We start from the raw sequence: 22,970 nt of genomic DNA, 5'->3' as shown, positions 1-22,970 counted from the left end.
GGACTTCAGTGAAGAAGTTGAGGAGAGGGTTGCCAATGAAGGACGGCCCTTTAGAAACTTTTTTCTCTAGAGTCGGGATTAACAGGATGGAGGCGCTGTGCCACGTGCGTCTACGTCTCTGATTCGCTCAGCGCTTAATTTTCGCCAGAAACGGTCCTACACCTCCCTGTAATTTTGGGTGAATCTAAAGCTGGCAGCACAGCAGTTGGCTTCAAACCTCCATTCCATTTCCAACAGCAGGACTTGACGTTTCCAATAAAATCTGTTACAATTGGTATTTCCAAGTAGTGAATATCATTTAGGCTCATTCATGCCATTCTTATAGTGGTATCATGTGCGGTATTCGTCCCATCACCCGTTGCGCCCTTTTGTCCTCATAACCCACGACTATGCCCGCCGTTAACGCCAAAATCAGCTCATGTCCACATCAACAAACCCTTGAATAACGCCAGCGTCATGAATCCATGGCCTCTAAAAGGGTATGGCTCTCTATACCATGCTGGCAAAACTCCTCGGACATCATCGTCAAAAAGTGTGGAAAATCCCTCCACCTAAAAGTACAAAGCCCATTGTGGCGACAGCCATCACCAAGGGCGTTCCAGAGGGTGTCAGAGATGATGCTGCGTTATCCTCGTCATCCGAATCCCAGTCTGACTCCTGGAACCCATCCGCAGCAGTAAAATTATGGCCTGAAACAGAAGGGTTCTCAGTCGCCTTGTGCTGATTTGGCACTGTCGTTGCGGATGGGATGCTTGCTCCATAACTTTTGAACGCAACTCGTTTAGTTGCCGTGGAGTTGAAGTCGGTGGCAGCAATTCCAACCTCATTATTGACAAGATCGTAGACAACATATGCAGATCGAAGAAAGGTGTTTCCAAGTAGGTAAAGGTCGCTGGTATCGTTTTGTATGCCAAAAGAGCACATTGTATGGCCCTTGTAGGGCCCCGACTCAAAAACAGGCATGTTGGCCCTGTCACTGGTCATGGTGAGAACAAGCTCATCCATTCCTACACTGATAACAGGGCCATCAGGGCCAGCAAAGCCAAAGGTGAAATTCCCGTCGTTCCTACCGTAAGCGCAGGGAAGAACAGCAACACCATAGTATGGTGACCAAACAGCACCAACCTCTTTCCAAATCTCGGTCGCCAAGTCGTGGGGTAGATAGCTCAGTGTGGTTCCAGAGTCGAGGACTGCTTTGATTGGGAAGCATTCTGAAGTGAGGTTGTCACTCCCGCTGGAGCTGGTGGCGACCAGTGAAGTCAGTGCCACTACGAAGTGATAGTAATGACCATCCAACGGTTGAATGTCAATTCGATGCATGTCACCGACATATTTTGCTGTATCTACGCCTCCAAAGAGAACCGTGCCGGCTTTAGCATCCAAATCGTTGAGCCAAACGCTGTAGGCGATTGTGTTGACATAGCCTGCTTCATACATTGCAACGGGAAGGTTGGGATAGATGACATCCGTCGTGCTGCCCGAGGCCTCATTCTTGGCGTAACCAACACCGATAAGTCCATATGAGATGTTTGTCTTTACAGCCAGGCCCATGGTCAAGTTATTGATGACTGCACCATCCAATTCAAAGTGATCTTCGAAATAGTCACCCTTGACGTAGCTGTCATCTACAAAGGTGATGCCGAACATGCCGGGTGCAACATGCTTGAAGGACTTGGACTTATCTGGGTCAACTGGCAAGAATTGTTAGTAACAGAGAATATCCAACACTGGCAGTGTATGTTCTTACAGCTTCCAAGAGGGCATCCGCCTTTCCTGTCGTCGTTGTCTGTACATACGTCTGCGCAATTCCAAGGTACCCAGACATCGCTACTCCCAGTATCGAGCTGGAGGGTGATTTTCTGGGGCGGACTTCCGATTGTAACTTCCGTAAAGTAGCCTCCTTCGGATCTGTCATTACTGATGACTTCCTCATATGTTGTTTTGGTGCGGCGGGCCAGATGTGGTTGAGGATGGCGACCTTCAATGCTCCACTGGACAGTTTGAGCGTACACAAGGCCCCATGTCGAAACCAGTGAAGCGCCCCAGAGCCACGACTTCATTGCAGCCACCGAGAATGAGCAGTTGGAAGCCAGAGAGAGATGAGTTTAGGAATGGCGTTGCAACGGGGTAACGCCACCCTCCTCCATAGGGTGAATGGGCGCGAGGCCAGCCAGCCAGCCAGTATAAGGAAATACAATAACAAAGAATGTCGTATTGTTCTGCAATTCCAAGTGGGATATGTATGATGCAAAAAGAAGAATTGTAGGGTATCGGGTCAAGCGACGTGTGATGCAGGAGCGCTTCCCAGTTAAGTGAGTTCCAGTCCAGTGGCACTAACGAGGCGTCTGTTAAAGAATGGATGCGCAATGAACGTAAGAGGCAGGGTACAGACAGGACAGTGTCAAAGACAGGACGTGGGAGGTGGAGACTTTGACAAGTGCAGTGAGGGGAATTCTGGAGAATATAAAAAAGGACAAGGGTGAGGAATGCAACAAAAAACGAATGAAGATGAGCAATTGGTTGATTAGAAGGTATCGATTGACAGGAGAAATCAGAAATGGATGGTCGAAGTGGAAGAAACGGCACGGGGGGGGCCACGCAAGCTGTGAGTCGGGACTTTCCTTGTTGGACGACGACTATTACCACCAAGTTGTCAGTCCCGTACCAACCAGTACTGGTACGGGTACGGGTACGGGTACCTACTAACCTTTAGTACCTGGAGTAAGGTACGTTGCTAGCAGCTGGACGTGCTGTGTCTAGTATCCCATAACGTAGTACCTATGTGCAGAAGTTAATAATAGCGCCAAGGCGGATGGATGTCTTGTCTTGTTGACCCTTGCCTTAGCTTAGCAGTACTTGACTTGGTCTTTGCCCTGCACTAGGTACTAAAGTAGAAAAAGGGTGCTTGGTTGGAAGAGAGAAATCCCCTTTACCTCAGTAGACCAACGGATGGAAGACACAAAACAGACGTTAACTATTGTCTTGTGCTTTCTGTTTCTCATCACCATCAGATACTTTACTGTACTTGCAGTTGTATCTTAGCAGCTAAATGGGCGGGTACTGACTAGACTGGCTGACCGGGTATAGATGGTCTAGTCGTTTGGGGCTTACGAAGCCTTGTGCTAATTGTTTCGTATGGGCCGAGTACAGAGTACAGAAAGCAAGATCGGAAGCTAAGGGTATCGTGCCCGTTGTTAAAGCCTGCTCCTTTCTCCCTGGTTATCGTCGGATTTCTGTTTGTTGGGATACCTGGTAAGAGAGAAATGCTCATAATACACACATTTGGCTTCTATTATAGCGCATATAATCATTCTTGGTTTACCTATTGAATCTCGGTATAGGTACCCAACTCTTACCTACCAAGGTATACGAGATTTGTACAGTGGTAAAGTGGTTCGTAAACTCAGATGAGACTGCCAAGAAGTGATCATCAGCGCCATCGAATTAAAGCGCGGTACCTGGCAGATCAATAATTGAGTTTCCCAAAAACAAATGGATGATCCAACTCATAAAATGGTTGGATTCGACCCTTGTCTTTTCATGCATTTTCTCCCACTTTCCGTATAGCCGTGCGAGTGTTGGACATTAACAGCTGACGACGACGCTTCGGCCAAGTCCAGCTGCAGTGCCGTTGATCCGCGCAGTTGTGGGATGTACATACTAACTTAGTACTAAATCACCGTGGCGTGAATACGGGGGCACGCAAAAATCGACAACGATATGCAAGAACCAGTCGCGCCATTTGCGCGATATGGGCACTAAGTTACTTTGCAAGGTATTTACTGACCTTTGCGCTTATTAGTTACAACAGGTTTGAGTCGATATAGGCTCCCAATCGCTTCAATCCCTCTACTAAAACATCAGTCTCACAAACGTATCCCATTCTTACATAGCCTTTGAAGTCCTTGTCATCACCAAAACACTTCGAACCCGCCACAAGCAACACGTTGTTCTTGCGCAACAGGTCCAAGCAAAAGTCGACGTCGTTAACAGGTTCGCCATTCTTATTGTTGAATCGAACGAAAGCGGTCGTACCGGCAGTGGGTTCCACCCATGAGCATACCGATTTGTAGCCTTCAATGAACTCCTTGACCAGTCGCGAATTAGTTCTTGCCAAAGTCAAGTTGCGATCAACGAGAGATGGCGATACTTCTGGCGACAGAGCGTATCTCGCAATTTGGTCGTCTATTTGCGAAACGCTGATGGTGGTGTAGTCTCGTGCCGCCATTATGGTGGATATGATAGATTTATCCCTACTGGCAATCCAACCAACTCTGATGCCAGCCAGAGCATACCCTTTCGACATAGACCCGGTCACCATCGACTTCTCGTGGCCCAAAGCTGTCGCTGGCTGTGGTACTTGGATCTGACCAAATGCTCCTCCGTGGAACAGCGGCCGGTAAACCTCATCTGAGAAAAGAATCACGTCTTTCTCCTTTGCTATCTGGGCAATGCGTTTCAGTATACTGTCCGGAATAGGCGCGCCGGTCGGGTTGTTTGGGTTGTTGATTATGATCATCTGGTATTCATTGTAAGTGGCAGTTCTCTCCATGTTGCTTTCGACCGCACCTTTGTGTTGTTTTGGATTAAATCCACCAGGTCATCCGTATTGGGCACGAAGTTTTCTTCTTCTTTCAACTTCCACAACGTGACTTCTGCCCCAATGCTGCGAGGAACATCATATAGCTGCTGGTATGTCGGGTAGACGCAAACGACATGGTCTCCAGGCTCTAGGAGGCTTCATCGAAAGATCAATAAGACAACGAAAATGAAACGATTGCGAGCTTTTGCTTACCTATACAAAGCCAAGAAGTTGGCACCAATTGCACCTTGGGTAACGATAATATCCTCGGCGGCAAATCGAGCACCCTCGCCACTACAATGAGCTGCAATTCGTTCCCGCAGTATATATGAGCCAGGGATACTGCCATAGGTGAGTTTGATGCTTGTGTCGATAGGGCCTGAAGTCTGCGTGTCTCTGCACATGCCAACCAAATCATCTATGGATACAGACGCAGCACACGTCTCGGCAACGTTCAGGACTCCAGCCGTTGTCTCGTAGTCATCCATCCATTGCTCAACGGCGAAGGGGGCGATTCTAACCATATTTGCGATCTCGGAAAATCACCCTGCGTTTAGATACTTTCGTTTTGGAATTAAACACTTCGATATCGAGTGAGTACCTGTAGTTCAAGATTGAGTACTTGTATAAATAAGAGGGGGCTACTGACCCGCCCTAGTGCGCCTTTCCAATGTCTTTTGAGTTTTGACGCCCTCTAGTTAGGTACTTTGACAGTGGACTACTGGTCCACCCTAGTACGTCCTTCCAATGCCTTTCGACTACTTCGACAGTGAACTGTTTTGGATGTCTACCCAGGTTGCTAATTGAGGCTGTTATCTTGTCTGGTCTTGTGTGCTTGAGCTGGCATTTTGATACCCCAGCTTGGCCTCTGAAGTAAGGGATTGTCTGATAACTTAGCCATAACTTGCCTGTTTAATCTTCCCCCACAAAGCTTAGTTGTATTTGTTAGGCTAATTGACAGGGATAAAATCCGGGGGGGAACACAACCACTGTCTGCCTATGTACATAATTAACTGGGTTTGCCCCATGCTGTTCGTGGTTATCATGCGTAAGGTACCTAGGTATGAGCGACCGTTCTGCTATATTACTGCTATGGTTTGTTGATACTTGGGTAAGAAAACACCAAGATACGCTGGTATGAAGAGTATTGTTCTACCATACTGTCACCATATGCTTCAGAATTTTAACAGGGCTTGTAATAATATGAGCATTATAGGCTCTGAAGACAAACAACGCAGTAGCGTATCCTTGGTAATATTTGGAATAGTTTGCTTTGGTAACGCACTTGCTTGTTCGTACATGTGTATAAATGTCGCGCAAATCGTTTGAGAGAGTACAAGGCAGTCTTAGCCATAAAGCAGACCAACACCCGACCAAATGATACATAAAAAACCCTTAGTACTATTTATTATTAATTAATATAATCAAGGTACTGCATATCTAGAAAGACAGGCATGTTGTACATCAGCATGAGCATGAGCATATCAAGTTCAGGGTAGCTGTACTAGGAGACAAATAAAGTATGAAGTTTGCCCGACCAGGAACGGTATGGCGAAACCATTGACGTTACATGCGGGAATTTTAGGTCTACTTGGAAACAGCGAATCAAGGGTTATCATTGACAGAGTCATGATCATGAGAAGTTCATGCGCCTTAAACAGTTCCTTAGTGGCATTTAGACATTATCATGTAGTGCATAATCTTATCGTGCTTAAAATGGAGAATCGCGTCGATATTAATGACGTCAGTACTATATGAAACTTGACCGTCTACCTGTACGCGATTTCAGCCCATGATAAAGAGTTTGCAGAGTATTGTCATTTCGAATCTATCAAATAAAGAGACTCTCTATCAAGAAAATGCGTTACGTGGGTGAAACAGCGATTTCCATTGGCCTGTGCATGCTTGGAAGTTGAAGCTGTCATAGTTTCATGGTGCTGGTTGCTAAAGATACACTGGACCATATCGAGTCATGAGACCCATAGTTAGTGGCTGTGCCAACCAATCATAAATATAGCCTTTGACATCTGGCCGATGTTGGGGACAGACGCACCCTCCGTACCTGCCTCCGGTTGCCTAAATGGCAGAGTAACGCGGGGGCGCCACTCCTCAGCCAAACAGCTTATCCTTGTCGCGCTGATACGGAGAGGTACTCGTTCCCTAGCCGGCCATCGTTTAAACTGACCAGGCTTCACCTCCCATTAACATCCATTGTTCCATCACCAAAACTGCATCATACTCGTATCGCTGCAGTTATGGCTCCTACATTAAGGAGCCTCCTAATAGGTGCTGTGGCCTTTTGGCCTGGCATCGCGATGGCCTCACAAAACGCAACGTATTCGCAGGCCGATCAACTACGCGCACAGTTAGCTCTGATGGGCGATCGTCCAGACGGCTGTCCTCCATGGTGTGTCATTACACTGCTATCGATACAATCACGATTCTTTTTGCTGACCTGAACATAGCTTTAATTGTCTCCTCCCAGCACATACTTGTGCGCAATACGCCGGCTGCAACGAGTTTAATGGGAAATGCGCCTGTCCTGAGGGATTTGGCGGTGACGATTGTCTCGAGCCACGTACGACCACCCTCCATCCTCCTGATATATATGGAACATAGACTGATCGTTTTGCTAGTATGCGGCTCACTCCCCAAAGGAAAGGATCGCCCAATGCGTTCCGGCTCAACATGCGAATGCGACGAGGGTTGGACCGGCATTAACTGCAATGTCTGTACAGACAACAAAGCCTGCAACGCTCTTATGGAGAAAGGTGAAGGCGGCGTATGTTACCAAAACGGAGAAGTCGTAAACCATAACTACCAGATTTGCGATGTCACGAACCAGAAGATTACATCCTTGCTTGGCAAACAGCGCCCCGAGGTCACGTTTACCTGCAAACAAGAAGACCAGACCTGCGACTTTCAATGTCAGTCACAAGTTTCGACTCGTTCGCTGTGAGCAGTGCTAATGTCTGTTTTAGTTTGGGTTGATGCCGTCGAGTCTTTCTACTGTCACCTTTCCGAATGTGACTCGTCCGCCGATTGGGAGGAGACCAAGAACACCACTTCCTACAAATGCAACAAGATCAGCTGCAGCTGTATTCCTGACAGGATGCTGTGTGGTAAGGATGGATCGATTGATCTTACCGACTTCCTCGATCAGTCTATTCAAGGCCCGGGTCGGTTTGAGTGTACTCAGAAACACGGTGGCACCCACGACTGCGCCTTCAAAGAACCTGAGATGGATGCGTTGATTCTCGCATTGATCGGCGATTCCAGCATCTTCCTCGACTGTCATGCTGGCGAGTGCCTCTACGAGACAGAGGTGCCAGGATGGAAGCGACCAGTGAAAAAGATTAACACACCCCTTATTGCTGGCGTCATCGCCGGTTGCTCGCTGTTTCTGGTTGCTGTCATCATCCTGACATGGTATCTGTCGAGGCGAAAGTTGAACTATGGGGCGATTCGCTTGGAGGACTCCGACGACGAGAGCACTAAATTGATGGCGGATCACAAGCCCGCGTCACTTTATTTCGACGACGTCGCTTACAATCTCAATGGTAAACAGATTCTCACAGGAATTCGTGGTATTTGCAAACCAGGAGAAGTAACTGCCATTATGGGTGCTTCTGGAGCAGGAAAGACAACATTCCTCGACATACTAGCCCGAAAGAATAAGCGCGGACAGGTTCATGGTAATTTCTACGTCAATGGAGAAAAGGTCGACGATAGCGACTACAAGAATGTTGTTGGATTCGTGGATCAGGAGGATACCATGCTCCCTACTCTTACCGTTCATGAGACGATTCTTACCAGTGCCCTACTTCGACTTCCCCGCGACATGGGACGTGCTGCCAAGGAGCAACGAGTACTCGAGGTCGAGAAGGAACTTGGCATTCACCACATTCGTGATTCCCTTATCGGTTCTGAAGAAGGTAAGGGCCGTGGTATCTCGGGTGGCGAGAAGAGACGTGTTGGAATTGCCTGCGAACTGGTGACCAGCCCCTCGATCTTGTTCCTGGATGAACCCACCAGTGGCCTCGATGCCTACAACGCCTACAACGTTATTGAGTGTCTCGTGACCCTCGCGAAGACCTACCAGCGTACTGTCATTTTCACAATTCACCAGCCGCGCTCCAATATTGTTGCTCTTTTCGACAGACTGGTGCTGTTGGCGCGAGGACGAACTGTTTATTCAGGCCCCTTTAACCAATGTCAGAGCTACTTTGACGAAATCGGCTATGAATGTCCTCCTGGATTCAATATCGCAGATTATCTTGTCGATCTTACCATGCATGCTGGTAGTACCCAGTCGATTGACGATGGAACTGTCGGCCTCGACAACAGTAGTGTTGGCCCCAGCAGCACTCGTGCAATCAAGTCTGTCGCAAGCATTTCTGGTACCACCTCTGGAGATGACGATGCTAGCTCGAGCAGACCCAAGAATCACCGTAAACATTCTGTCAAGGTTCGCCAGGAGCGTCAGCTGTTTACTCGCAGAAAGACTGTCGATACTGCAGCATCCTCAGATGCTGGTGGCGAGGATAATGGCGCCTATCGACTTCATCAAAACCCTGTTGACTCTCTAGCTGCCCCTCTTCTTGAGGACCCTCATGATCTGCCTCCAGCAGCTGCCACTGGAACCGATCTCGACATCATGACTCAGTCATTTATTCACTCAGAGATCGCCCGCTCAACCCATGAAGAGATCCAGCAAGCCATCCACACCGCAGAGAACGCCAACGGCACCAATTCAAATGGCTATACCACCGAGGGGCCGAACATTCATGTCAGTGCCGTAGGAAAAGGATATGCTCGTGTCGGATACCTGCGCCAGTTCATCATTCTGTCCCAGAGGACATGGAAAAACCTGTACCGAAATCCAATGCTCATGCTCACCCACTACGCTATTGCCATCGTCTTGGCTGTTTTCTCGGGTTATCTCTTCTATGGACTCACTGATGATATCCCTGGCTTTCAAAACCGACTTGGTCTCTTCTTTTTCTTACTCGCGCTCTTTGGGTTCAGCACCCTCACGAGTCTCAATGTTTTCGCTACCGAACGTCTCCTTTTTGTTCGGGAGCGTGCTAATGGCTATTATGCACCCGCCACATACTTTGCGGCCAAGGTACTTTTCGATATTATTCCACTTCGGATCATCCCCCCAATCCTCATGGGCTCCATCATATATCCCATGACAGGACTGGTGGCCGACTCGACGCATTTCTTCAACTTCATCCTCGTGCTAGTATTGTTCAATATGGCCGCAGCCGCCGTGTGCCTGTTCATCGGCATTGTTTGTAAGGATGGCAGTGTGGCAAACCTGATTGGCAGTCTTGTCATGCTCTTCAGTCTTCTTTTTGCCGGTTTCCTGCTCAACCACAAGGCCACTCCAAAGGGCGCGCTCTGGCTCCAGACGCTATCCATATTCCACTACGGCTTTGAATCACTTATTGTTAACGAGGTTCTCCATCTTACACTTGTGGACAGCAAGTACGGCCTCGACATTACTGTCCCCGGCGCAGCGATCCTTAGCTCTTTCGGGTTCAACAATGACGCCATGTGGCCTGACATTAGAAACCTGGGAATATTCGCTGCTGTATTCATCGTCTTGTCTTATGCTGCCATGCACATTCTGCTTGTTGAGAGACGATAGACAGTACAGTTGGATTTGGAGCATCACCGAAGACGTATATATGAGAAATGAAGGAGGACGTTGCCGTACTTCGCAGTGGTGCACGTGGGTATATGTTGAGCTGAACACTATTGGCGTTGGACTATGGATATGTTTTCCCCTGTCGTTTTTGGGTAATTGTTGTGTCGATTTTCATTTTAGCTAGCCGAGACATGTGGGAACACCACATCAATTTAGAAACACTTTGGGTGGAATTCGTTCAGACGTCGTTTGGGTCGCTTCAAAATGCGATGTCTGGAATAGTTACAGTAATATGGGATACAAAATATTGTACAAGCCATTAGGTATAGTTTACTCCATCTTGCCACCAGTAAACTCCTCGGCAATTCTCTTCTGTCGCTTCACCGAGCGATCATACTCGGTTTCGTAAAAGTCCATAATCTTCGTAGACACACCCGTCGTAGTTTCCAACATGTCGTTGATTGAGGTTGGCTTGCCCCACACGTCCCATGTGTTTTCGGCGGAGCCATATCGACCAACATCGAATCCTTGCTTGTGGAAGAAGTCCTCGGCGAAAATTGTGTCAATCTCAGTCTTGAGCTCACTCTCACTGACGATGAACTTGGACGCATTGATGTAGAGCTCCATCAAAGCATCTCGGCGAGCCTCGCGTTTTGCTGACAGAGTTCGTTCATTATTGGCACGGCTCTGCTCTGCACGTTCGAAACGCTCAGGATCGACACGTGTTTTGGTATCTAGCACATCTTTCAACACTGTGCTCCGGGTGAGGGCGTCGTCTGCTCGTTCGGGTGCCTTGACAGCCTCGTGGTTCTCCTCAAACTTGCGGCTCACACGCTCGTTGTGCAACTCTAGGCGTTCATTTCGTCGCCGCCAAAGCTCTTTCAGACCATCACCAAGATTACCTCGACGGGTTATTGCCATTTTTTTCCTCCATACTTGACTATCGTTTATGGGCTTTCGATATGAAACTGGTGGTGGAGTGGTCTTATTGAGATAGTTGAGCCCAACCTTGCTTTCGCCCCCAACGCGAGGGAAAACCTCGCGAGGCACTGGGAGATGACCTCTGACACGAGGAAGCTTCTTTTCGTCGGACTGGGGTGGTGTGGGCAAACGAATGTATGATGGGGACTCTGGAGGGACTTGTTCGAGAGTAGCAGCCGAAGTCGAAAAGGCTCTTGAAGCTGTGAGGAGCTGGCGGGCAGCCACCCTTGAGCCGGAAGTTGCGAGACCAAAAGACATCGTGAAAGGAGCCAGCGCCGATTTTAGCGCTGAAGGGCTCAGGCTAGGATTGCAATTGAGGTTGTGACCCTGTCGTTGAATTCGCTTCTCGACTTTTACCTCATTGACCGACTGAGAAAATCGACGTCGGATGAAGTCTGCCGGATTATCTTGGTCCGACACCTAGCGCCGGCCCCTTGCCATTTAGCCCCGCCACCAGCCCCCGAGGGAAGTAAGTGGGGCTCATTCGCTACTAAGAACGGAGAAAAAAAAAGTTCAAATAAATTTCTGAATCGCCCATCTTCTCTTTTCATTTTTGTCGCCAGTATCCTCGACCAACTTTTTCACCATGGGTACTGGAAAGAAAGAAGCCACCCGGCGCGAGCGCCAAGGCAAAGGAGGAGATGGTCTTAACAATGTCAAGACCAAGGGCGAGAACTTTTATCGGTAAGTGCATTGCATTGCTGTTAATTGCAACCACTGGAGAAGCGACCACTGGCCAAGCAAGGCTGACCATTATCACAGCGATGCGAAAAAGGTGAAGCACCTTAACATGCTTCGCGATGGAGGAAAGGTGCAGAGAAACGCAATTGGAGAGATTACCAAGGCTGCCTCATACCAGTCGCGCGACATCCCCAACGCTCGTATCGAGCCGAACCGCAAGTGGTTTACAAACACTCGAGTGATCTCTCAGGACTCCCTAAATGCCTTTCGCGAGGCAATGGATGAGCAATCTCGTGATCCGTACCAGGTTCTGCTGAAGACAAACAAGCTGCCCATGACCCTTATCAAGGATGGGAAGGATACTCAGAATGGAATCAAACAGCACAAGGCCAAGATGACCGTCGAGACATCACCATTCGCCGAAGTCTTCGGTCCCAAGGCGCAGCGTAAGCGAGTTAAGCTTGGCGTCAGCAGTCTGGACGACATGGTCGGCGATACCGAGAAGAGTATGGACACCTATCATGATCGCTTGGAGCAACAAAAGCTTCTATCCGGCGCCTCTGGTGACGCTGAGGATCTTGATGAGGCTGGCAAGCCTCTCACCATGTCCATTGAGCCTGTGTTCGACAAGGGACAAAGCAAGCGAATTTGGAACGAACTCTACAAGGTTATCGACTCTTCGGATGTGATCATTCACGTACTTGATGCTCGAGATCCTATCGGCACTCGCTGTTTAAGTGTCGAGAAGTATCTGAAGGAAGAGGCAAGCCATAAAGCATGTATTTTATTGCTCAATAAGGTCGATCTGGTTCCTACAAGTGTCGCAGTAAGTTTATCCTTCCTCTCCTCACCATCCTTTGCATCTACGTCCATATACCCCAATGTTCTTTGTCAGGATTTGTTCCCTTATGTACCATGGAACTTGTCTGTTATAACGTTGGGAGAATAACTGCCTGTCTCGACTGTCGTCAACGTTTTGTTGTTAGGCTGATGTGTGCCGTTTTGGTTACCATCATGAGACAGGCCAAGTGTCCGATTGAGTTGAAGTCTGCCTATGCCATTTACCAATTACGGGGCATCGATTGCATACTTCTTAGTGATGACACAAACATATCATACCTTTGAATACTTATCGTGTACATTATGAGTTCAAATACTAACTCGATGTAGGCTGCGTGGGTCCGCACTCTCTCCAAAGAGCACCCTACTCTTGCTTTTCACGCCTCAATCAACAACTCATTCGGAAAGGGCTCACTCATTCAACTACTTCGACAATTTTCCTCACTACACTCTGACCGAAAACAAATTTCTGTCGGGCTGATCGGTGGTCCCAACACCGGAAAATCCTCTATCATCAATACCCTGATGAAGAAGAAGGTTTGCACTGTTGCACCTATCCCTGGTGAGACCAAAGTATGGCAATATATCAGTTTGATGAAGCGCATTTACTTGATCGACTGTCCTGGTATCGTTCCTCCCTCGAGCACTGATACCCCCACAGATTTGGTGCTGCGGGGTGTCGTTCGAGTCGAGAAGGTTGAACATCCTGAGCAATACATTCAACCCCTATTAAACCGTGTCAAGCAACACCATATGGAGAAGACCTATGAGCTTAAGGGGTGGACAAACTCCACGGAGTTCCTGGAGCTTCTCGCACGAAAGGCTGGCCGCCTTCTCCGTGGAGGCGAACCTGATTTGGATGGTGTGGCTAAAATGGTCCTCAATGATTTCATGCGCGGCAAAATTCCTTGGTTCACACCTCCGCCAAAATCTGATGGCGAAGATGATACAAAGGTGGGGAATCGTGAGGGTAGACTTGGAGAGATGCCCCGCAAGCGAAAGCAAGAGGAGGCAGTGGATGATGAAGATGCCTCGGCCGAGGCACAACTTCAGCAAGAGGCCGAAGCAGCGCTGGAGAAGGCTGGGGGTATGAGCTCTGGTGCTGATGAAGAGTCAGATTTTGAGGGGTTCGGCAGTGACACAGAGGAAGCGCGATCAAGAAAGCCGTCCTTTGGAGCTACAGTAGATGGCGAGAGCGAAGTCGAGAGCGCCGAAGATGATGTGATATCGGTAGGCGGCTCCCAAGACGTACAGGAGGTCGAGGAAGAGGAACAAAAAGCGCCTGCACCGGCAGCTAAAAGTAAAGGAAAGAAGACAAAGGGTGGCCCGCCGAGTAAAAAAAGGAGGGCATAATTGGTCTGGAGTCAGAAAATCTCTATATTCATCTGAGGCACCTGCTTAAGCATCCTCAATAACTTAATGATACCCACGTTGATGTTTTCGTATCCTTGAAGCTACTCCCTTGTATATTGTGTATCAATGCCACCCTTACTATTACTCCATAAAGATTAGTCCTAACTTTTTCTCTCTTTTCTCATTGGGTACTGAGATTTAACTGATAGATATTGGCCTCACGTATATACCTACCTAAAGTGGGGGTATAGTCTGAGATCTTTCAAGTTAACGCATCAATGGGTTCAAATTGAGATTTTATTTAAGAAGAGGGAAGACTCTTCCTGTTCAGAGCTTATATTTTGCTATAAGTTTTGGTCTGATGTTGAGCGCCAAGGTCTGATTGACTCTAGCTACTATCTTTTACCTTCTGTTTGAATCTCTTTCTAGATTGACAGCGAGCCGCCACGAATGGATTTAAATTTATGAAAGCAATGATTGAGTACATTACTTGTTTACTCGCACTGTTACTTCTCATTAAGATCATTCCGAGCAATAAACTTGTGCAAATAGCGAGTACCTACTAAGGTAAGTGCAGTCAGCAGTATATTTCAGTAGGAAGATGACACAAAAATAATAACTGGGAGACATGCCTCCACACAGGATTGAACTATGGACCTTTGCATTACAAGTGCAACGCTCTACCACTGAGCTATAAAGGCGTATTCAAAGCAGCGGTTTCATTCATGTCCCTATACACTTACGGAGACACAGAACAGGCAAAAGGCAAAAAGAAAGATTATAATGCCCCCGCACTGGATTGAACAATGGACCTTTGCATTACAAGTGCAACGCTCTACCACTGAGCTACAAGGGCGCTTATTACACACTGGCACCATGTTAAAAAATATATACCCACATCCAAAGCAAACTCCTTCTCGGAATGAAACCGCAGTACGTACAAGCATCATCGCATACTTTGGGTAGTCCTCACAAATACTACGAATTTTCCATTGTCTTCCAGGTTTCTTTCTATCACTTAACAGAGCGCCCATTTCCTTGCCAGTCGCATAAATGTTTTCATTTATACTGCCCCAAGAGCCTTCTTGTGTAAGTCTGTGGAGCTTCTGGGCTTAACATGAGACTTGGGATGGAAATTATGGGCGTTGATATACGATCTGGACCCTGTTGCGCAGACAATGCACCCTTCTAAGAAGAATCTGGGGACAATGGTGGCTGAACTCAACAGGTGGTTGACAGTAAAAGGCAGTTATGGTTTCTGACATGTCCCAACAAGGGCCTAGTATTTTATGCATACCCAGTATAGTTATCGCACGCTCTGACCAAGCAAATTGTGAAGTAACTTCCAGGCGTCCTCGACTCGCTGTGGAATATCAACATGCACAATCGACCCTTTGCCTCGTGGCCCATACCCATCTTCATCGTCCCTCATTCGTGGGATTTCTCCTATCAGTAGAGACATGAACCGCTCCATGCTCCAAAGGTCAGTCTTGCGATTATCCTCGAAACCTGAGAAATCATAGGACAGGAGTGACGTGAGACTCCCGACCTTTTCTAGTGGCGGAGAATCTGCAGGTGCCACTCTTGGTACAAATGTAGGCCAGCTACTGAATGTAGGAGCCTCATCGACTTTATCAGCATAGACTTGCTCAAATGCAGCAACAGTGCGTCGACACATAGTAGGATCCTGGGCAACCACAATGGAAAGCGGTGATGTGTAACCGTTGGCGTCTAGCACCTTTCTCGCGTTCACGGCATTGAGTGCACAATTAGTCGACGTGTCTTCAACCAAAACCGCGAGCCTGTCTCTTTTGTCGGTTCCCATGGAATCTTGGGCGTCAGTATTGACCCTCAATTTCCAGTTGTTCTGCGATAGTCTCGAGCATACGAGCCTCTGGTAACATGCGGACTCGATCAGTGATGCGGCTGTACTTGGGATGACAAGCTATAGCATCATGCATCAACTGGGTTGAGTGGCCAATGCCCCCACAGAGAACGAGTACGAGTGATCCAGACTCTGTTCAGAGTTTAGCATATGTTATTGTTTTTGACAACTGGATGTCATATCACTTATCAATCACTTACGTGTCGTCTCAATCAGCTCTTTTACCATTGAGAAGACTGTCTCTGACGTGGAAAGGACTGCGGACGGACATAGCACTACCGCAGAAGTGCGACTAGCATCTGGCTGGAGAGATCCTTGTTTCTGGGAAGCAAGAGGTTTGAACAAGGCATCGTATAGATCTGAGAGAGTTTGTATTTGCTCATGAGCTACAAACTCTGAGACGATGTTGGCAGCCGATGCTGCTTTCAATGTAGTTTCTCGAGATATGTCCATATTGTCATTTCTGAAGACTGTGACTGCAAGTTCCAAGTTCTAAATAGCTCAGAGCAGGTAAGCCATGATAGGCTACTATAGCGGAACAACCGGAAACGGAATATCCAGGCGGCGAAGGGTGCATCAACGTAACTTGCGCAACTCACAAATGCAATCTGTTCTGGTGAAGCCCCTATTCCCCATTCAGTGTGGCCTGGATGTTGGGCCTACCTCTTACATGATGTCAGTAATAGTGCGATGAATACTCTAGGTATTAAACAGTACCTAATAAGTAGATGGTCTCAGTCACATCCTACAAATGCGTTATTTCATTCATGAGGACTTCAAATCTTAAGGGTGTTGCCACTTGAGTTGCACAGCAACTTGCCTCCTGTTCGTCAGGGCTAACTAAGTCACTACAATGTATCGAAAGTTGTCTTTCTTAGCAATGAAGCCAATAGGTATGCCTAACCGATATCGTAGAACTAAAGTCTTGACATATTGAAAGCTTGGTTGAATAATGTTGAGTTGCTGGGCGGTATTATTGTTGAGTGTTTCGACAAACCTCAAGGCAAGTGCAGACAGCTGTCATTGCCACTGCCGCCTTTACCCATCACCTATACTTTGCCATCAATTTGGACTCACCCGATCAGACGATTGTTGCCATATTATTGGTCCATACTTGTACCTGATCACTGCATCACTCCTGCCCGTTACCCCGTTACCCTGTCCAGTGTTTGTTTTCCTGCGCTTCGTCCCCTGAAATTAAATTTCGACCTTGACTTAAACCTCTTCAACCTGAATTTACTACCTACCTACCTATACAACATTTTCACTTTCAGCCCCAAGCAGAGTTAAAAATGAGTACCACCGCCGCTGCAACCGAAGAAAAAGTGCGTTCGCGCTCTAGGTCGGCTTCCCGACCCAAGACTAGAGTGAGCATCGCAAGCCGATTTGCCCGCGCATCCCCCGATCCTCTTTGTGAAGATATATACAGCGCCCCATCTTCTGATCAGGTGCGCACCATGACACAATATCAACACTGCAGCAACACTCACTTACCGTCTCGAAGAAGGACAACGTCACCCACAATCTAAGAGCCAACAAGTTGACAGTCAATAGCGGCAGTGAAGCTCCTTAGGGTGTGCATAAAACTGTTTCTGTTAATGTTGAAAGAAATAAGACTGACGAGAGCTTACAGGAGGAGTGTCAAGCCGCCCCCTCCCAGAAAAGATTGAGGACAGTATCACAGTTGCCACCAGCTCGTCTATGGTTTCCAAGACAATCACAACCGACCACTCGAGTATAGATGCGCACACGGATACCGCGAGACTTTCTCCTCAGCGTCCCAAGGTACTGAACAGGCGATACTCTGCCAAATCGAGACAGGAAGATGAGGATCCGTCCTACGACCTCATGGCTCTCCCCCAGCCAACTCATGTACCGGCTGTCGTGCCACCATCCTGCAAGGCACCCTGCGACCTCTCACCCAACGCCTCCGCCGGTAACCAAAATCGCATCGAGCGTCGAGGGCGCCCTCGCCTTGATTCAATCCAAACCAAAAACTCCAAGCAGGACAAACAAAAAGACCTGGACGTTATAAGAAGCGCCCGAGCATCCAAGAAGTCAACTAACCGGAGAAAGCGAGCCGAGAAACAAGCATGTAGTGGTACAAACAACCCCTTTGTCGCGAACGGGGACCCCGTCAATTATGGCCTCTTCGACCTTGATATTGCAAATCAAATGATTCCATACTGCAGTCCGGATCTGATCGCTACTTGTCCCAAACCACCGACGCCAGCTGGAATGTGTGACTCGAAAACATACCTCTCCTACCAGATCGATATAGCTCGTCATCTGGCTTACAATGGCGTCTCTGGGCCATATCGGGTTGGCGAATACCTTTGCGATCTCCACCTTGCAGATGCCAAGTTTGTTAAGATCGCTAGCCTTACCATCGACACCTATGGTCAATCATTCTGGTGCTATATGATGACAGGAAAGCGGGTACACTCGCAGGATGGATCAAAGGTGACAGGCAGGCCTGTCGCAATGGCTAACGGGGCGCTGTTCTGGATGGAAGACGAAAAAGAAAATATCATACCCCCTGAGTGGTCATTCACTGAGCCTCACGATTTGTTCTTTGAGCCTGAAGTCACCGAGTTTCCCTCAAACACGCCACTGCAGCAGCAGTATCCTGGCCTACGGTCTAGTAACAACCCCACATTGTGGTGATAAGTGGTGGTTTTCTGTGCAGAGAAAGAGTTAGCTGAGTGTATTATTGTCGGACCAATCCCTGTGTGTCAACTCAGTTGAGCTTCCCTTCGGCCCGTACGTAGGCGCTTGTTTCGAGGTTGGGATTAGAGGCCATTTTGGATTTCGACAACCTTGGTATTGTCTTTGTTTGAATTGATTTACAGCGAAAGATACCCATGTATTCTATATTAGGACAAGCAGTGTAGCGTTGGTATCGGAAATAGTGCCATCTGCTCTATGTCACCTTGATTGTTCATGGTGTTTGCTGTTTAAAAGGATAGATGTTGAGAATAACGGCTGTAATGATGGTGCTTCGATGACTCGTAGATTGTGAGGGTACCTTTGGTAAGAATGTTCATACCGCGGTTGAGGATACCAGATTAACAAAAATGCTACCATTAGGAAGGCTATAATGAAGCGAGTAAAGTGGTTTTGTCTCCTTAATCGTTAGTCCCTACCTATGAATTGATGATTAGGTACGGAAAAATTCCGCACCGATGACTGGATATCGATAACATCATCGAAAAGGCCCGCCACTGGGCTTGACCATCGTTGATCCTCCAATTGCGCTGTGTAGTATTAGCTTCTGGCATCCTTCTTCTCCTCTTCTCTAGTATCCTCATTTCGCATACTCAAAATGGGCTCTTCTTCTTCCAAAGTCGCCAAAGGCGCAGCGCGAAAGTACCCTGCTCGAGCACCGGGAGCTGCAGTTCCCCAGGTGGTGGCACGCCAACCAAGGGCAGAGGCCCCGAAAGCCCAGTCTAAGACTCTAAGGAGCAGCGAAAAAGATGAAGGTTGGTGCACTGGGTTGTTTCGTCTCTCTTCATTTCCACTGACTGGTTCTTGCAGCTATTCGAGCTGATGCTACAGACCCAGATCTCCCTACTGGTGACTTCTCGCGCCGTCTACACCAGATGGGCATTGCCGATTCGAACCCTACCTACTCACCCTCATCTACTGCTGCGACACCCCTCGGATCAACAGCGCCTTCGGGTCCTCACTTTGCACCGAGTCAAAAAAACACAACGCTGGTTGCGCTTGGAGCCCGAGACCGACTACAAGACGAGGCGGAGGAAGACTTCGCAAACATGGGACGTGGTGGCCGACGCTTTCTCGACATGAGGACAATGGTAGATGCCATGAAGTTTCGTGATCGAGGTATCCCTGAAAAGGATATTGAGGCGAAGCTACGGATACAGCCTGGGTTATTGAGTAAGCTTGGCCAGAAAAAGACATTCTCGCATGTGACAAGTCCCAATTGAAGGATATCCATGAGAATAATGGATGTTTGAGTTGCATAGGAGCTCAAAAAATGCACAAATAGTTTTGAAGGCGTGTATAAAACAAAGAAACATTCATGACCCGGCCACGCAGGCTGAGGCAAACATCAAAAGAAACCATATTGGTTAGGCTGGTAAAAGTCGGGTCCCCAGTAGGCTTGACCAAGGCCTTGCTGCAGCACAGCTTCTGTGAGGCAGTAAACACGAGAATCTCTTTCATTTCGTCTGTTCTCGATGTCGAGCTAAAGACCGCGAAGTAGGAAGGGGTTGCAATTTAATGATACTTGAACAATATGTGTTGCGGTGCTTCAGGTTAATTGCACAGACAAAGGTTTTGGTCTCATCATCATATGGCAAGTTATAACCCTGACACAGTCGCAAGTGAATCAGAAAATTCTCATTTCCAGGCCATGACATTTCTTATCACTAGAATCAAACTTCACTCAAGATCGAAGTCAATGTTGCATACACCGCATAAATGGGACATGGATCTTTCAATTTCGCGAGGGCCTGGCGTAGAAATATAATGAGAGCTAAAATAATTTGCCTATAGCTTAAGAATGAGATACATCAACGCCTTCTACCAAACCTACAAACATTACACGTGAGATTATGCTATGCTTCGTCTCGTTTTGTTGCCTAGATACACCCTCTGAGACCGGCTCGGATCGAGCCCTAGGCCAACCGTCAATACCATGGTAATGATGAATAAAACAACAAAGATATGATACGCCCTACCAAAACCTGTAAGGCCCGATCCAGTGTCTCCCCTTTTAAAAGTTGCCTTTCTTCCAGTCTTGTTTCTTAGTCCCTCTTCCGTAGATAGTCAACGTAGCTGGGGCCTGCTCATACGCTATCAATCCACTGGTACACAGTGACCAGGGTAGTGTACACCATGGCGATGAAGCCAACAACCATGACGATGACGTCGATAACTTTGGCCCTAGTGGTTTGGGCTGCTCCCTTGTAATGTAACAAGGCAGGGTAGATGTAGACCAGAGGGACGCAAGCAAAGCTTCCAATCAATGCCACAAACTTGTCCAAATCACTGGCGCCGAGGATACTGACACCTACGCACACACCTGCAATAAAAGTTCTGAGAGCATTCTTCTTCCACTTGATGGCAATGCTCTTCTTGCCAGTTGCCCGCTCTCCGAAGATGGATGTCTCAATGATACGAGCGGCTGGGAACAGCTGAACTGGGTCTCCTGCCAGGACCGCAATGGAATAAAGAAACTGGACAGCATTGACGAGGGGAGAATCCTGGGGGAAGTTGGAGATGACCTGAATCTTGGTATCCTCACCAAACGTTGCGTAGCAAAGCGCTCCAACTGATGTAAAAATAATAGTGATGATGAACATGACCAAATAGAGGAGGCCTGGGAAGTGCTCCGGTCTCTTCATGCTTGACTGAATGGGCAAAATAAGTCCGATGCCTTCAAAGGTGAAGATTCCTGAGCCGATGGTCAAAGTGAAGTCTTTGGGATTAAACAGCTTCACGGTTGAGTCCATGCCATGCTGGGACAGTGCAGCAATGTCATAATACCAGATGTAGACAATACCAATTAGGATAAAAACATCAGCGAGAAGGGCAGCAGGTCCAAGCTTGGAGATGTTTCGAATTAGTGCAAGGGGAACAAGAGCGACCAACTGTAGAGCAATCAAACTGGGCACACTGAACATCAGCTCGCGATGATTGGCGGTCACAGCGTCAAGAAAGGCATAGAGATTCTCGGCTGTGAAGATGAGACCGGCACAGACGAATCCAAGCTGGGAGATGGCAATTGAAGCAAGAACCAGACTTCTGAACCGGGGACCAATGATGGCCTCGCCAAGTTCTCCGTAACCACCTCCGTAGATTTGACGGCAGTCAAGAAGGAGCCGAAAGCATCCACAATTGACCAAAGAAAGTACAATTAGTGTGATTGACGAGAACAAAATTCCACCGTTGCGAAAGGCTTTCGGCAGGAACATGATTCCAGTTCCAATGAAAGCTTTGATGAGGGTAAAGAATGTCTTTGTAGTTGTCGCATCGCCCGTCTTCCTCAGTCTCTTGGAGCTTCGTCTCCGCCCAAGTAATGGCCGGAGCTCAGGCGGCTGCTCGACATCACCGTCCTCTCGGTCGTCAATGGCAGATTCGTCTTCGCTATCGTTGTCCTCAAGATCTTCGCCTGCAAAGCTCCCATACAGGTCGAGGAAGTCGACAAAGTTCTTGGCTACAATTGTGTAACCGCTCATGCGTCTTTGCCGGGCACGTCGCTGGATGTGGTATCGTCGGAAGCCTCCCGGCTCACGCTGCTCAGAGTGACTCAGGTCGTCTTCGGACGCCAAACGAGGAATTGCATGATGGGAGAAGGTGGCAGCGCGGCGGAGAGAACTCGCGCGAGCCTTTATCTTGAACATGTCGCGATGCATATCACCACCCTGTAGAAGGAGCGAGGATTCGACCGGTTCTGCTTGAGAGTCATCGTTGACGTTTGTGGCCGAAGCAGAGGCTGAACCCGAGGGGTTGGCGGGCCCAAAGGCAACATCCGGGTCGGCTGAGTATCCATCTGGGAGATGTCTTTCGAGGATAGCAGCCTTTCTATTGTTTGTGTCGCTGCCCAGGCTGCTGGGAGTTCCGTCGAAATTGGCAAAGTCGGCCATTGCTGGGGTTGTCACAGAAGAGATTGACAGTGACGTAGTATAGGTAGGTATTTCAGTAGTGGCGGTGGAAATGAAGATAACGGATGTTTTAACAATGCTTGAAATCACAAATAGATGGGATATTATCAGCCAGCTGGGTTAGCCGTCACTGTAAGCGTCAACTATCTTCTGATGACAGTAGGAAAATGAGCAACAATGGATTCAAAAGAAAAGAGAAGTAAACATTGAAGCCCTGCGAACGGCAATTCGCAAGGTTGGGCCTGGGTCTCTTGTTGTACGACAACCACCCGGGGTCGGTGAATGTCTCTCCCGATCAAACAGGCTAGCCTTTTAAGGCCTGGATCAGCGGGGAGTGTGACCCATGGTGCAGCAGAACGA

General features: G+C 48.1%; 9 protein-coding genes and 2 non-coding genes across 11 annotated transcripts; 4 read left to right on the top strand and 7 right to left on the bottom strand.

Annotated features, from left to right (window-relative positions):
* Positions 1-525: 525 nt before the first annotated feature.
* On the bottom strand, positions 526-2,060 carry FPOAC1_001496 (uncharacterized protein; the record flags this gene model as incomplete). The annotated part of the gene is made up of 2 exons (XM_044846098.1): positions 526-1,691; positions 1,748-2,060. The coding sequence occupies 2 exons, from the start codon at positions 2,058-2,060 to the stop codon at positions 526-528; spliced, it is 1,479 nt and encodes a 492-aa protein (XP_044712014.1).
* Positions 2,061-3,802: 1,742 nt separating this feature from the next.
* Positions 3,803-5,106, bottom strand: FPOAC1_001495 (uncharacterized protein; the record flags this gene model as incomplete). The annotated part of the gene is made up of 3 exons (XM_044846097.1): positions 3,803-4,519; positions 4,570-4,738; positions 4,796-5,106. 3 exons carry the CDS (start codon positions 5,104-5,106, stop codon positions 3,803-3,805), a joined length of 1,197 nt encoding a protein of 398 aa, XP_044712013.1.
* Positions 5,107-6,837: 1,731 nt separating this feature from the next.
* On the top strand, positions 6,838-10,238 carry FPOAC1_001494 (uncharacterized protein; the record flags this gene model as incomplete). Its single annotated transcript, XM_044846096.1, has 4 exons — positions 6,838-6,989; positions 7,048-7,160; positions 7,219-7,509; positions 7,564-10,238. The coding sequence occupies 4 exons, from the start codon at positions 6,838-6,840 to the stop codon at positions 10,236-10,238; spliced, it is 3,231 nt and encodes a 1,076-aa protein (XP_044712012.1).
* Positions 10,239-10,568: 330 nt separating this feature from the next.
* FPOAC1_001493 (uncharacterized protein) lies at positions 10,569-11,477 on the bottom strand (the record flags this gene model as incomplete). Its single annotated transcript, XM_044846095.1, has 1 exon — positions 10,569-11,477. The coding sequence occupies one exon, from the start codon at positions 11,475-11,477 to the stop codon at positions 10,569-10,571; it is 909 nt and encodes a 302-aa protein (XP_044712011.1).
* Positions 11,478-11,805: 328 nt separating this feature from the next.
* On the top strand, positions 11,806-14,093 carry NOG2 (GTPase required for pre-60S ribosomal subunit nuclear export and maturation; the record flags this gene model as incomplete). The annotated part of the gene is made up of 3 exons (XM_044846094.1): positions 11,806-11,903; positions 11,982-12,726; positions 13,071-14,093. The coding sequence occupies 3 exons, from the start codon at positions 11,806-11,808 to the stop codon at positions 14,091-14,093; spliced, it is 1,866 nt and encodes a 621-aa protein (XP_044712010.1).
* A 629-nt stretch (positions 14,094-14,722) lies between these two features.
* On the bottom strand, positions 14,723-14,794 carry FPOAC1_001491. Its single transcript has one exon. It is a non-coding gene; the product is annotated as a tRNA-Thr (tRNA).
* An 83-nt stretch (positions 14,795-14,877) lies between these two features.
* FPOAC1_001490 lies at positions 14,878-14,949 on the bottom strand. Its single transcript has one exon. It is a non-coding gene; the product is annotated as a tRNA-Thr (tRNA).
* A 450-nt stretch (positions 14,950-15,399) lies between these two features.
* Positions 15,400-16,431, bottom strand: FPOAC1_001489 (uncharacterized protein; the record flags this gene model as incomplete). Its single annotated transcript, XM_044846093.1, has 3 exons — positions 15,400-15,923; positions 15,982-16,110; positions 16,179-16,431. The coding sequence occupies 3 exons, from the start codon at positions 16,429-16,431 to the stop codon at positions 15,400-15,402; spliced, it is 906 nt and encodes a 301-aa protein (XP_044712009.1).
* Positions 16,432-17,270: 839 nt separating this feature from the next.
* On the top strand, positions 17,271-18,645 carry FPOAC1_001488 (uncharacterized protein; the record flags this gene model as incomplete). Its single annotated transcript, XM_044846092.1, has 3 exons — positions 17,271-17,426; positions 17,483-17,537; positions 17,612-18,645. The coding sequence occupies 3 exons, from the start codon at positions 17,271-17,273 to the stop codon at positions 18,643-18,645; spliced, it is 1,245 nt and encodes a 414-aa protein (XP_044712008.1).
* A 658-nt stretch (positions 18,646-19,303) lies between these two features.
* Positions 19,304-19,928, top strand: FPOAC1_001487 (uncharacterized protein; the record flags this gene model as incomplete). The annotated part of the gene is made up of 2 exons (XM_044846091.1): positions 19,304-19,460; positions 19,516-19,928. 2 exons carry the CDS (start codon positions 19,304-19,306, stop codon positions 19,926-19,928), a joined length of 570 nt encoding a protein of 189 aa, XP_044712007.1.
* Positions 19,929-20,792: 864 nt separating this feature from the next.
* Positions 20,793-22,592, bottom strand: FPOAC1_001486 (uncharacterized protein; the record flags this gene model as incomplete). Its single annotated transcript, XM_044846090.1, has 1 exon — positions 20,793-22,592. One exon carries the CDS (start codon positions 22,590-22,592, stop codon positions 20,793-20,795), a length of 1,800 nt encoding a protein of 599 aa, XP_044712006.1.
* Between the last annotated feature and the right edge of the window lie 378 nt (positions 22,593-22,970).

The sequence above is a fragment of the Fusarium poae genome, chromosome 1 (assembly GCF_019609905.1).
Source record: "Fusarium poae strain DAOMC 252244 chromosome 1, whole genome shotgun sequence".
In the NCBI taxonomy this organism is placed as follows: Eukaryota; Fungi; Ascomycota; class Sordariomycetes; order Hypocreales; family Nectriaceae; genus Fusarium; species Fusarium poae.
The sequence above is the reverse complement of the archived record's forward strand: the minus strand, read 5'-3'. Positions and strand labels throughout refer to the sequence as shown.